General features: G+C 29.0%; 1 protein-coding gene across 1 annotated transcript; it reads left to right on the top strand.

Annotated features, from left to right (window-relative positions):
* The first annotated feature begins 327 nt into the window (after positions 1-327).
* On the top strand, positions 328-822 carry LOC102670530 (WD repeat-containing protein 91). Its single transcript, XM_006596820.2, has one exon. The coding sequence runs from the start codon at positions 328-330 to the stop codon at positions 820-822; it is 495 nt and encodes a 164-aa protein (XP_006596883.2).
* Positions 823-14,280: the final 13,458 nt, after the last annotated feature.

The raw sequence follows: 14,280 nt of genomic DNA, 5'->3' as shown, positions 1-14,280 counted from the left end.
CACTTGTTTCTTCTTCTTCACTCTAATTAGTTGAGCGGTTGTTTCCCTTTATTTTCAAAACAGATAATCGCAACATCCCTACTTTTAACATTTGATTTCTATTTCCGAAATTGTTTTTAATTTTCAAAAAATTAAAATAAAAAAAAACTAATTTGATCAATAAAAATTATTACGTTTCACTACCCCTATTGCTCGAATTACACTTTATCCACCCCACCCTCGGTGAACCGGCTCAGTTGATTGGAAGTGAGGACCTCCGTCACACTCACAATATGTAAATTCCAGATAGTTTCACAATCCCAATTCACAACCAAGGCACGTCGAGTCATGAGTTGTGTGCTAACTACTACTACTATTCAAACCAAACACGCATCGATGGAGCTTGTGAGGGAGTTTCTGGTGTTCCACGACTTCACCAACACCCTCGAATCCTACGAGGCCGAATTGCGCACTGGCATCGGAAAAGGATTCGATGTTGACAAGAACCTCGACCTAATCTTCTCCCTTTACTTCCCCAAGTTCCACGCCGATAGCCTCCTCTCGCTCCTCGGTTTCTTCAAGCACTACTTCTCTTCCTCCTCCGACGCGCCGCTTGCCTCCATGCTTTCTAAGTTGGAGACTTCTCTTCTACGCTTCTATGTTGTCCACGCCATCCAGTGCAACCCCAACAACAAAGTCGTCAACTTCTTCACGCTCTACGATGCCGAATTACTACAGAGGTCACAAGATTGGACTTCTTCATGCGTGTTTGGTTTGAAGAGTAGTAGTAGTTCGCACACAACTCATGCCTCGACGTGCCTTGACTGTGAATTGGGATTGTGAAACTATCTGGAATTTACATACTGTGAGCGTGACGGAGGCCCTCACTTCCAATCAGCTGAGCTGGTTCACCGGGGGTGGGGTGGATAAAGTGTAATTCGAGCAATAGGGGTAGTGAAACGTAATAATTTTTACTGATCAAATTAGTTTTTTATTTTAATTTTTTGAAAATTAAAAACAATTTTGGAAATAGAAATCAAATGTTAAAAGTAGGTATGTTGCGGTTATCTGTTTTGAAAATAAATGGAAATAAAGGGAAACAACTGCTCAACTAATTAGAGTGAAGAAGAAGAAGCAAGTGAAGAAGAAAATATTTGATAACTTTTTAAATTTTGCATCAAAGTCCAATCTACATATCACAATTTGGGATAATTTATCACGTTGGATAGTCTATATGGCACTAAAATTGTCAACAATGCACCTTACTAACGACGTTACTTTTAAATATAATAACAAAGACTATTTTACAAAACTTATGCAAAGATATGAACTATTTTTTACATTTAAAAAAGATAGAGACTAATTTGCAAAAGGGGTCAAAAGTCAGGGACCAAAATGCTTATTTACTTTGTTTTCAAGTGTATAAATTGGTTTGGACTTTGGAAGATTTGAAATTAATTGGTTAATAGATTTGTTGATTTTAAGTTAATAATCCTAATTTCTAATTTGGGGTTTTGTGGTTTACAATTTTGAATTAATTTATATTTGGATTTAGAATAAAATTGAAGAAATAAAAATTCTCCTCATTAAATGAATATTTTTAAATTCACATAATTATCATGGACCGTGTTAAGTTATATTTATTAGAAATCATTTTGATTTAGGAGAAGATCAATCTAAATTAATCCATAAAATTTGTGCGTGTGATGGGGCTTAGCGCCTCCCTTTCATAAAAAGAAAAAAAAAAAAAAAACTGTGGGCGATACGTAAAAATATTCTTCCATTTTTTATTCTTTACTTTAACCCTATGGTCCTTTCAAAAAAAACTTTAATCCTATGATTCACATTACTTTCTGTTTTTTCAAATACATGTGAAAAAAAAAAACATATATAATATTGTTAAAAATAAATAGTTCAAACACATGTTTCTTTTTTTAGGAATTAGTTTATCGAATATATATATATATATATATATATATATATATATATATATATATATATATATATATATATATATATATATATATATATATATATATATGAATGCATGGTTTATTTGCTATGATAAAACAATATATATGGGAAAGAAGCAAGTGATGATGGAAGGGGTACGGTTAAATGAAGAAGATTGATTGGTGGGTATTGGTTGATGAATTAGGCCAGGTTGGGGTGGGGGTCATGGTTTATAAATAATAATGTGTGAAAGGGTTCGTCCCAAAAGCCCTTGAGTATAAAAGAGAGTAGATGGAAATCCAGCTCATAATAGTTTCTTTTTTTAGGAATTAGTTTATCGAATATATATATATATATATATATATATATATATATATATATATATATATGAATGACTAGCAATACATTCTTTTGCAATTTTTTCTTATTTGATTAAAATTTATTAAAATTGCCAAATTAGAAAAAAAAAATATTAATTAGAAGTGGAACTAAAAAAACTTATAATCTCTAACAAATTTCAACTAATAAAAAAATATTACTCCCTTTTATCTCAATTCATCACATGTTTAAATTCATACCTAATAATTAAGGCTTGGAGTCACACATAGTATGGCACCTTTAATTATTTGCATGTTCCAAAGAAGCCAGACAATCCATTATTTGTCAACTTTGAAAATCAAATGAAATAATATTGACATCTCCCACTTGCCTTCGCTCTTCAGGACGTCGGCTAATAATTAACATTAATTGGGCAGTACCATTTAAATTTGTCTTTATTTATTTTGCAATATATGGATTGAATTTAATTTTCATATAATGAGAGTGTGAATTTTATATTATTGGTTTATTATAAATTAGTATAATTTTTTTTTGAAGTAACTGTTAAAAAGATTAATAATATTTTATTATGTACTAGTAATAATTTATAATTAAGTGATAATAAAAAAATTAAGCTGTAAATGTTTTCTATTTATATTCCCTTGAATTTATTCAATACTTTAACGATTTACTACTAAAAGCAATTCCATCTGCCATAGGTTATCCGCATATTAATATAACATTTACGTTGATATTAATTAATTTCAATATATATTCTAACTATATTTAATAATTTAAAATTAATTTTACCTAAACCATTTTATCATGGCAAGAAAAATTATATAGCAATGTATTTTTGTTATACGACTTTATTTTTTATTTTGAGGTTTTACAGTATTGAAAAAAGTTAATATATTTCTTAAATTTTAAGAAAATTATTATATTATATTAATCATTCATTGTATTAATGTCAAAAAAATAAAATAAATTTAAAAGAATAAGGAGCGAGTCACTCTTTAAGAGTGACAAAAGTTTTTAAATAAATTGTTACATTTAATCAGTATAAAATTTTATTTAATGAAAAATATGTCAAAAAATTATTAAGATGGAAGACATTTGTATCTTAAGATAAATAAAAATCCTTAGTTATTTTAATTAAATAAAAATATAAAAGTTAAAAAATACGTCTTATGTGATATCAAAACATCTTTTAAAATTTTTAAAATCACAATTCAACACGTTATGTGATATTTTCCTTTAAAAAATGTCAAAGAAGTTGTCAGTAGTTGTATGTGATATTTTCCTTTAAAAAATGTCAAAGAAGTTGTCAGTAGTTGTGTTCAATTCAAAAATATATTTTGAGGTAGCTTTTTTTTTGGCTGACGTTGTTATTATTTTAGAAATGTTTTAAATTTTTAATAATGGTTAATATAAATTTTCAGTTATGTTAACAGTTCTTTTTTGAAACGGTTCAATTTTTAAAAATTAAACTGAATAATAGTTTAGTTCACTTCTTAATAAAAGAGTGCAGTTTTTTTTTTTTTTTAGAGGAGTTCACCGCAGTTCAGCATCAATTCAGTTTTTTTCCACCCCTAGTTGTTACTATCATTTCCTTGTCTGATGATAAAGATTTTTGCAAATTAATGTAGACGATAGCCTCAGATTTTATAAAACAAACAAAGTTTTTCAAAAAATAAAAAAATTAAATTCTAACCTTGAGTTAATTTAAAGAAAAAAAAAATAAGAAAAGATAAAACACATAATCTTATACTAATTTGTCTCAATCATTTGAGAATATATATATATATATATATATATATATATATATATACATGTGTGTGTGAGAGAGAGTGTCCTACTTTTGAGTGTGAGAGTGTCCTACTTTTCCCGGAACTAAAATCTCTAGAAATAATACACGTGACAGTGAAGTTGAAAGATAGTATGGACGTTTTGAGGTGAAGCAGTGGCACTATTTTGTAATAAGTAAACTTATTTAAATAAAATTTAAATTATTGGAGGATGTTAATAAATGTCTAAAACTCTCTCAGGCATACCTGCACATGAATTATTTTAATTAAAAGTAAATTGTTTTAATAAAAAAATGCATCAACACCTCTACGTGATTTTTAATCATTTATAACAAAATTTACATCAACCAAAAATTATGTACAAGTTTAAAATTTGTGTACAGACTGTGAATTTCTACTAACAACTAATAAAGTACTTATATATTTTTAATTTATATAGTTGTTTTAGTTTGAAATCAGTTCTAGTCGTGAAAACCTAATGATTAGCTCACACGAACCATTAATTTGAGATGTGTTATGGAGGTAGTTTTTGCTTTTATCTTCGGTCAGCATTGTTTATTCTAAGTAATATTAATTTAGACTTGAGGTAGCTATTATGGAGGTCACTTTAGCTTTGCCAAATTAACCTGAATCTTGAAATAAACTGTCTTAAGTTTAGATCGATATCTGCACTTAACTCGAAGACACTGGGATAAGAGTAAACATTCACATGTAGATAATGTTCGAGCCTTGCAAGACTCTATTATCGGCAACAAACTCTCCCTGTTCGTGTTTAATGTTGTTGGTTCTAATTACCAATAAGCAAAAACAAATAGAAACTATCAAGAAACCATGAACGTTCAACAAGAAAGAAATGCAAATCCCAAAAGCAAGAATGTAAAACTAGAACACAACACAATTGCATGGTTCAACCAATATAGCCTATAACCACGAGAATATCAGCTCCACTGTGAAACCAGAATCAACGAGATATAGCATAGAACCCCTTTGGTTTTGCCCCTTAGATTAAAGAAGAACTTTTAGCAAGAACCCAAGTCTCACTCTCTATTTCTCTCTTTGTATCTAATGTTTTCTCTCTTGTGTTTCTCAACAATCACATTACCTCTGGCATTGATTATAGTTAGTTGCTCTTAAACAAAGATGACATGACCTCTATTTATAGATCCCAAGTCACTAAGACCCAACAATATGGGCCAAAACTCTCAATAATCGAACACATATCAGATTAACGGTTACATCTGATTGAGCATCAGATTGTCCTCAATTTGATCAGACGATCCTTATTAGACCGAACTTCCATTAGACTGAACAACAAATTTTAAATCATAGACAACAATTCTCCACCTTGACTCTAAATCTGAAATGAATGTCCTTCCACCATAGTGTTGCTCTCCAACTTCTAAGACTATGCTTCAAGAGAAATTAATTAAGTCCAAGCAATTCTTGAACTTTGAACTTGTTAGAGACTTTGTGAACACATCAACAAGATTGTCTTCAGACATAATCTTCATAAACCTAACTTTTTCAGATTCAACCATATCTCTTATGAAGTGAAGCCTAACATCAATATGCTTCATCCTCTCATGGTAAACTTGATGATTTGCAAGGTGTATAACACTTTGGTTGTCACATAGTTTTGTACAATTCCCAATGCACCAATCATCCTTTTTAACCATAAAGCTTCCTTCACTCATTCTGAGATAGTATTATACTTTGATTTAGTTGTAGAAAAAGCTACCACAGGCTATAAGTTTTCTTTCTAGCAAATAGTAGTGCCAAACAGTATAATTACATATCTAGATAAGGACCTACTAGTATCCACATTCCCTGCATAGTTTGCATCAACATACCTCATAATAACATTTTCACCTTGAGCTACCTTGTTGTACTTTAGACCAAATTCTAGAGATCCATTCACATACGTCAATACCCATTTCAAAGCCTCCCAATGAGCTTAACCCGAATCTTCCATAAACATGCTTACAATGCTAATAGCATGGGCCAAGTTTGGCCTACTACAGACCATACCATACATGATATTTTCTACTCTAGTAGCATATGGAATAGTATCCATCTTCCTTCTTTCCTCTTTAGAATTAGGAACTTGAGTAATTGTGATCTTAGTGTGATGTCCCAAAGTGTGCTTACAGGTTTAGATTGATGCATCCTAAATCGTTCCATTATCTTCTTCAAATAGCCTTGCTGAGATAAGAACAATTCTCCCGTCATAAGATTTCTTACAATATCCATCCTAAGAATTCTCCTTGCAATACCAAGATCCTTCATCTCAAATTCTAAACTTAACCTCTCTTTGAGCGTACTAATCTCATCCATGCTTGAGCTAGCTATAATAATATCATCTACATACAAGAGCAAGAAAAGGACACATTGTTCTTTCTTTTTAAGATGTAGACACAACTATCATAACTACTTCTTAAAAAGCCTATCCTCAGCAGAAATGCATCAAACTTCTTTTACCATTGACGCAGGCTCTATTTTAAGCCACACAATGATTTCTTCAAGAGATATACTTCGTCTTGTGAATGTATGAATACATAATTTTGATGATGCCAAAGAATAATCAAACAAGGTTGCTTTCAAGATTACTTCAACAAACATTCAAAGGTTAAGCATTGCTTCAAGATTAATACAAAGTTGCTTCAACAAACAAGCATTGCTTCAAGATTAATTCAAGATCAAGCTTGTGCCTCAAAACAAAGTGTTTCCAAGAGATCAAGACTCTGGTAATCGATTACCAGTCAGTGTAATCGATTACCAGAAAACAATTTTGAAAAACAGCTTTTTAAAAGGGTTTTGAATTTGAATTTTGAATCATGTAATCGATTACCAGATGTTTGTAATTGATTACCAGCAACGGAACTTTAGAAAACACTTTGAAAAGTCATGACCCTTCAAAATATAACTGTATAATCGATTACCAGAAACCTGTAATCGATTACCAGTGAAGAATTTCAGAAAAAACTTTTTGAAAAGACACATCTCTTCAAACCATTTTGAAAAGGCACGAAGGGACTATATATGTGTGTGTCAGACTTTGAAAAGCAAGAGAAAGATATTCTAAGAGAACTTAATTGTCAAATGTTCTCTCTTCAACTCTTAGGCAAACACTTGCAAATCTATTGACAATTCATCCAAGAACTTCAAATTATATTATCATCTCTAAAAGAGAGAAATTCCTCTAGGAACTTCAATTTGTATCATCCACTCTAAAGGAGAGAAATCTTTCTGTTCATCTCAGAAAGTCAGTTGTAATCAAGAGACTGGTTGTCTCTTGGATTGTGAGAATTGTAATCAAGAGTCGGGTTGTCTCTTGGAGAATCTTTAAACACAAGGGTGAGGAATCCCAAAGTGTGTTCAAAGTCTGTAAAGGATTTATAGAGATAGTGGAAAATCTCAAGTGGGTTTCTTGAGGACTAGATGTAGGTACGGGAAGTGGTCGAACTAGTATAAATCAAGTTTGCATTTCTCTTTTCTCTTTTCTCTTATCTCATTTATGTTATTGCAATCAATTTTATCTTGCATGTTTAAAGAACATTATTAAATTGATTGTTGTTTCTTCTTCTGCATTTTGAGCCTATCATTTAGAAGGGGGTTAAAAGTTTGTTAGTGGGAACTTTGAAACTTAATTCACCTCTCCTCTTAAGTTATTGAGACCACTTGTCCAATACGTCTGATCTTCTATAAACCCCTTAGGTTGTTGCATATGGATGGTCTCCTCAGGGTCTCCTTGTAAGAAAGTTATCTAGACATCCAATTGTTACAGCTCTAGATCATACTGATTTATAATTGCCATCAAGATCTTTATAGAACAATGTTTTACCGTAGTTGAGAACATTTCATTGTAATCAACCCCCTCTACTTATGCAAAACTATTTGCCATAAGTCTTGCCTTGTACCTTGCCTTCTCCACACTTGGAATACCTTCCTTTTTCTTGAAGACCCACTTGCATCCAACTACCCTCTGATTTTAGGTATATTCACAAGCTTCCAAGTCTGATTTTTATCCAAGGACTACATTTCTTCATTCATGCCCCCCTCATAATCATCTAAAGCAACAACAATATCTACAGATTCTTAAGAACCATGAAACTCCTTGCCCCATTTCTCTAGATAATCTTTCTTGAAATGACCATTTTTATGATAGTTGAAGCACTTTAGTTTTGATTTACTCCTTGATTTTGATCTGGACTTCTTCCTTTTTGGTCCTCTCTCATAGCTCCTTCCTTTTAAGATATTCAAGCCTTCTTCATTATCATCCGCCTTTAACTCTTGTAGCTTTTGGAGCTTTTTAGTCTGAATTGAGTTTTGAACCTCTTCTAGAGTAATGGATTTGTTCCTCCTATATAGAAGAGCGTCCTTGAAATGCTTAAAAGACTTTGGCAAAGAATTGAGAATGAAAAAGGCCTTATTCTCATCATCAAATCTTACTTCAATATTTTCCAAGTTATTAAGAACCTTGTTAAAATCTACAAGTTGCTCTGTTATCAATCTTGATTTTTTCATCTTGAAAGAATACAATTATTGCTTCAAACAGAGCATGTTCGCTAATCTCTTTATCATGTACAAAGATTCCGACTTGACCCACATTACAACAATGGTCTTTTCTTTTGTGACTTCCCTTAGAGCCTTATCACCAAGACATAAGATTGTGACACTTTTTTCCTTGTTGTTCATATCGTTCTTCTTCTTTTGTGATAGAGTGGGAGACATGTGTCTCATGTTAGGTTTTATTTCACGTTAGATTCAACTTATAGATTAAGTGTAACCCAATCATGATGTAGTAACTAAACTATCATCCAAATTGTCTCCCAAAGGAATAAATGAGGAATTTCATGTAATTATTTAACTCAACTAGGTTTATGTATGTTTGTTGTGTGATTGTCACAAAATAAATAACATAAAATAAATTACAATAAAAATTAAATGACAATAAAATAATTAAGTACAGATAGAAACACTAGACTTGGATGGTGACGTCGATCTTAATGAATGAATGTCTAGGTTTGGACTTAGAATTTGCTCAATCCACTATAACTTCACAATTCTCTACTCATCTCTCTAGCTCACCCCCAATTCACTAATATATTCTACCCCAGCTCTCGCATGGTCGTAAATTCTAAACTACTGATCCGATACCCAATCAACATTAATGGTCGAGAAAAAGCAAGGTTTAACCAAGATTATTTTATCTCTAGAGATAATCTCAATTAAGTACTTGATTCATTTGGATTCCAACAAGGATTGCCAAAGCGCAAGTCAATTCCTGAATTCATCTATAAGATGACCAATCAGATAAAAACGTTAACTATTAAAACAAATAAAAAAACTCAAGATGAAGTATTAAATTGATAGAATTAAAGCGAAATAAGGTTCATCCTTTCCTCTCCTAAGTGGAAGGAATTGCACTTATAAAAATAATACAATGAAACTTAGAGTATCTAATGAAATAGTCAAAGTGTCTAGTAGGTGGAAGTCTAAAATATAATTCTACGAACCGTTTGGGACTTCTAAACCATTACAATGAATGCCTAGCCTCTTATTTATAAAATTGTAGCTGGGTTTAATTAAGAAGATAATAACAAGAAATTAAAAATAAATAATAAGTAATTATCTTCTTCTTTGGCTGATTTATCCTTGAAAAATATCTGCTCTTTATTTTCTTAGTTTTTATCTTCAATTTTCACGATTTCTCCTTCCAGAACTTTTTGTTGATTTTGGGCCTCTAGAGTTCTGGTCTATTTTTACTGAAAAAACTATAAAAAAAAAATTCATTAAAAATAACTAAAACATAAAATTCTACCTAAGACAAAGTAAAAATTGAATTTAAAGCTAATTTGATTCAAAACAAGGCATGAAGTTAACTAAAATGTCAATAAACATCACAAAATGCATATGAAAATCCAACAAATTTGACGTTTATCAAGAGTCCAAACTTAGAACCTTGCTTGTCCTTAAGCAAGACTAACTAAAACAGTAAAAAAATACTTAAAAAAGTAAGGAATCAAAAACAAAATTAAACTAAGACTAAAAGACAAATTAAAACTAAATACAAAGGATACACAATGACAAGTTACATACACACTCTTCTTGCATTCCTCTTTATTCAACAATTTTTTGTTCATGTCCTTCAATCAACTAAATATGATGCCCACATTCAAATTTTTAGTTCAACCAAATCAAACACAAGGTTAGAAATATGCAACAAGAATGGCAATCAAATTTAATGGCATAGCAACTTGTCCTCACAGTAAGTGTTTCACTCTTAAGCTTTTGACTTATTTTTGTGTAAGTGTTTCACTCAATTCACAACTTAAGGCACCATAATTTAACTTTGACTTTTATCTTAAGTTAATCAACACATGAAAACCATGCAAAGATCACTAATGACTTTCTTTGCTTGTAATGGGGCTTGGCTAACAAGGAAAATTAGATTTTTTAGATATTCAAATGTAACTCAAATGAAGGAAAACATTTAGTTTATTCAATGGATTTCCATTCACTTCTTACCAATCATTGGTACCCCTAATTTTTTAATTAGATTCATACTTTATTGTCCTTAACTTTTGATTTTTTTTTCTTTACTTTGCTTCTCTCTTTATTTTTTTCTTTATTTTTAAATTTTTCACATTTTTCTTTTTCAAATTTTCAAGAGAGAATGAGGATTTTTCTTTGTTTACATGATAGCTCATAGGTACCCTTACTTTACTCCCTTGAGTAAGAATTTTTGCCACTCCAAACATAAGGACTTTCCCAATTCCTAAACTTTTGTTCTCCTACCACTAAGTTAAGGGTAGTAGTGGATATAACATATGTATCCAAGGTTAAGGGATTAGAAAAGAATAAATCAATATAGGCTTAAAGTATGGTGCAAAGGATTAACAATATAGGTTGGCTTTTTGGCTCTAGGCTAAATATGCAAACATGACCTTGGTCACTTCAATGCATACAATTGCAATCAATTTGTGACACCCTCTATTCCAACATGCATATAAATGAAGAAAATGTATAAAACATAAAATCTAATTAAATCAATTTTATTCAATAAAATTTTAAGTAAATCAATGTGGATAAAAGGTCTACATTCATTTCACTGTTATCAAATAAAACTTCTCAAAAATATTTTCGGTTCAAAACAAGGTCGTTCAAGTTTTTTTTTTTAAAAAAAAACTCAAGTTAAATAACATAATAAAATAAAGTAAATTAACATGTTCAGGATATCATGCAATTAAAATAGAAAACTCATGCCTCAAGTCACTAAGAATCAATAACATAAGCCTAACAAAAAACACTCAACAACTTGATGCATATTTGATTAATTAAACAATTTGTTCCATGTGACTCAACATCAAGTTGTCCTTAATCTAATCACAACAAACGATTCTCACTAGATCATGTGTACATAAGATTGAACAAATTTTGAGTCACATGCAACAAATGCAATTACATACTTAAAACTCAAACTCGAAACCTCTCATTAAACTAAAATAATCTTGTGTAAGTAGATCCACAGGATCAATTATTATTGGGATATAGGGATATTTAGGAGAGAAGTTGGATCAGGACTAAACTTATGACTTAACCCAATCTAATTTGTATGGGTTAGATTGTGTTGGGTTTGTGATTTTTTTTTATGGAATCCAACCTAAACCATCCGTTCATGAATAGGTTAATTTGGGTTGGATAAATCAGATAAGAGAATTTAAATTTATTTTTGTCTTCTAAAATTTTCTATTATTTTAAATTTTAAAAAATCCAGAATTCTTATTACACAATGCAAGGTCTTGATAATAATAATAATAATAATAATAATAATAATAATAATAATAATAATAATAATAATAATAATAATAATAATAATAATTACCATATTAGCGGGTTGGCTTTACAAGTCAACACATGGACGGTTAAAAAAAATTCGTGACCCAGTTAGTACATTTATGAGTTTAAAGTAGTTGGATGGAGTTTGACTGACAACAAACATGTTGAATAAAAAAATACTTTTGCCTAACAATATGTCAATAATTGGTGCGTTGAAATAGAAAAATACATGTTCCTTGACATAAAAAACAATAAGGATTCACAGTAAATATGATTGCCATTAAGTAGTACTATTGCCAGCAACATCAAAATATGTTAGCATCGAAAAATACTTTTTGCAACCACATTAACAAAGAGAAATTTTGTGATTTTTTTCGTAAATACATTTTTTTTACTTTTTTTTAATCTATATTATTTTATAATTTAATTTTCAATATTGAGACTTTTTTCTCTTTTTTATTTTATTTTAATTTAAAATATTATAAAATATAAATATTATATTATATAATTTTTTTAATTAATTTAAAATTACTTATTTATTAAATTAAATTTTAAAATTTTGTTTTTTTTTGTTTTTTTAAAGAAAATGATATTATTAAATATAATTTTTTTGTTTTATTATTTAATTTACTTAACATATTTTTTAAGTGCATATTTTTATTTAAAATCTGAATTTTCTAATATAATTATATTACTAAATATAATTTTCTAATATAATTATATTAATAAATATAATTATTTAAAATTGTATTCTAATTTTATTCAATTTTTTTATTTTTCTTTATGTGTATATTTTTTATTTAAAAAATTAAAAAATAAAATTAAAAAATTTAATTTAATAAATAAGTAATTTTATAATCAATTAAAAAAGTATATAATATAATATTTTAAATTAAAAAAAAAGAAAGAAAATCTCAAATAATATATATTGGAAATTAAATTAAAAAGTAATATAAATTGAAAAAGAAACAGGAAAAAAAAAGTATATTTACCAGAAAAAAAAAAACCACAACTTTGTGGCATTACCATCGTTTTTCAGTTGTATTGCTGTGGCCCGGAAGTTACGGTAGGTGTTGAGATATTTCAATACATTTATTATTAAATATATTAAGTTACTTGAACTTATTTTCATATTTTAAATATTACAGCAACGTAAAAACATATTGCAAGACATTAATGTACCATAAAAAGAGTGTCTATCTACACATAACATATCAGTCTGAACTCTGAAACACTGAAGTATCCTCCAGGTACAGACTGGTGGCACATGTGCCGATACTAAATAATAAAAAATAAAAAGTTAAAAACAATCAATTCTGCAGTCTTGACTTTATCAAAGATTAGATGATAGATTCATAGTAGACGACAAAATAGCTACTCCGTAAAAAAAATAATATATTTTTAATTTTTTATAAATTATATTTATTTTATTTTTTATTCTTATAATATTTGAGCATGAAAATTTTATTTAAAATATTATAAGAATGAGAAGTAAAATAAATATAATTTATAAAGGCAAAGAATTAAAAAATATTAAATAATAAAAATTAAAAACATATTTAAGTTTTGATATATTAAATTATTATCCTTTGATTTTCTTTTTATTTGTACGATTTGATTTCCATTAAACATGGCAATGACAAGAAAATCCGTATTTGTGATATCCGTTCGAATTAAACGTTAGTTAGATACGAATATAGGTATGAGATTACTAGATCCGTCCCGACCTCGATTCGAATCTGTCTCGCCACTTAAAATCTTTAGAATTTTTTCACAATTTAATCAAAAGGTATAGAATTTTTAGTACTAGTTAATTTTATTTTAGAATTTTTACATAATTTAATATTATTTTTTTAACTATTTTTATAGGCACATAGGCTATAATAAATTTATTGATATATAAGTAATTAAAAATAAATATTTAAAAATTAATTTATTTTTTCTAAAATTAAATTTTTAATATATTTTTTTTAAAAAATATTTTTTAATTTGAATCATGCACAATTCACACCGACCACCCCTTTACCATGCCTAATTTCCATCCTCTTGCATCTCAATTCATACCGAACAGCCTGGAGCTAATAACGCGGCTCTTTGTAGTAACGGTAAGAGATGACGACTTTTCACAAATAAAATATTTAACACTATTCTTTGGGGTAAGAGATTCTTTTGGTAGTATTTGTGTGGTAAGAGATGACTACATTGCACAAATAAATTATGTACACGAAAATGGAAAATGGTGATTGAAAGATATGTTCATAATTCTTTTATCTAGCAGCATTGACCATTTGATGAAGAATAGTTGAGGTTTTTTTTTTAATATATCTTATCTCTCCTATTTTTTTTCAATCTATGTTATTTTGTCATTTAATTTTCAATACAT

The sequence above is a fragment of the Glycine max genome, chromosome 14 (genome assembly GCF_000004515.6).
Source record: "Glycine max cultivar Williams 82 chromosome 14, Glycine_max_v4.0, whole genome shotgun sequence".
NCBI lineage: Eukaryota > Viridiplantae > Streptophyta > Magnoliopsida > Fabales > Fabaceae > Glycine > Glycine max.
The sequence above is the reverse complement of the archived record's forward strand: the minus strand, read 5'-3'. Positions and strand labels throughout refer to the sequence as shown.

What these genes read in the sequence shown, in the direction of transcription:
- LOC102670530 (XM_006596820.2), top strand. Translation starts at nt 328, where the DNA reads ATGAGTTGTGTGCTAACTACTACTACTATTCAAACCAAACACGCATCG.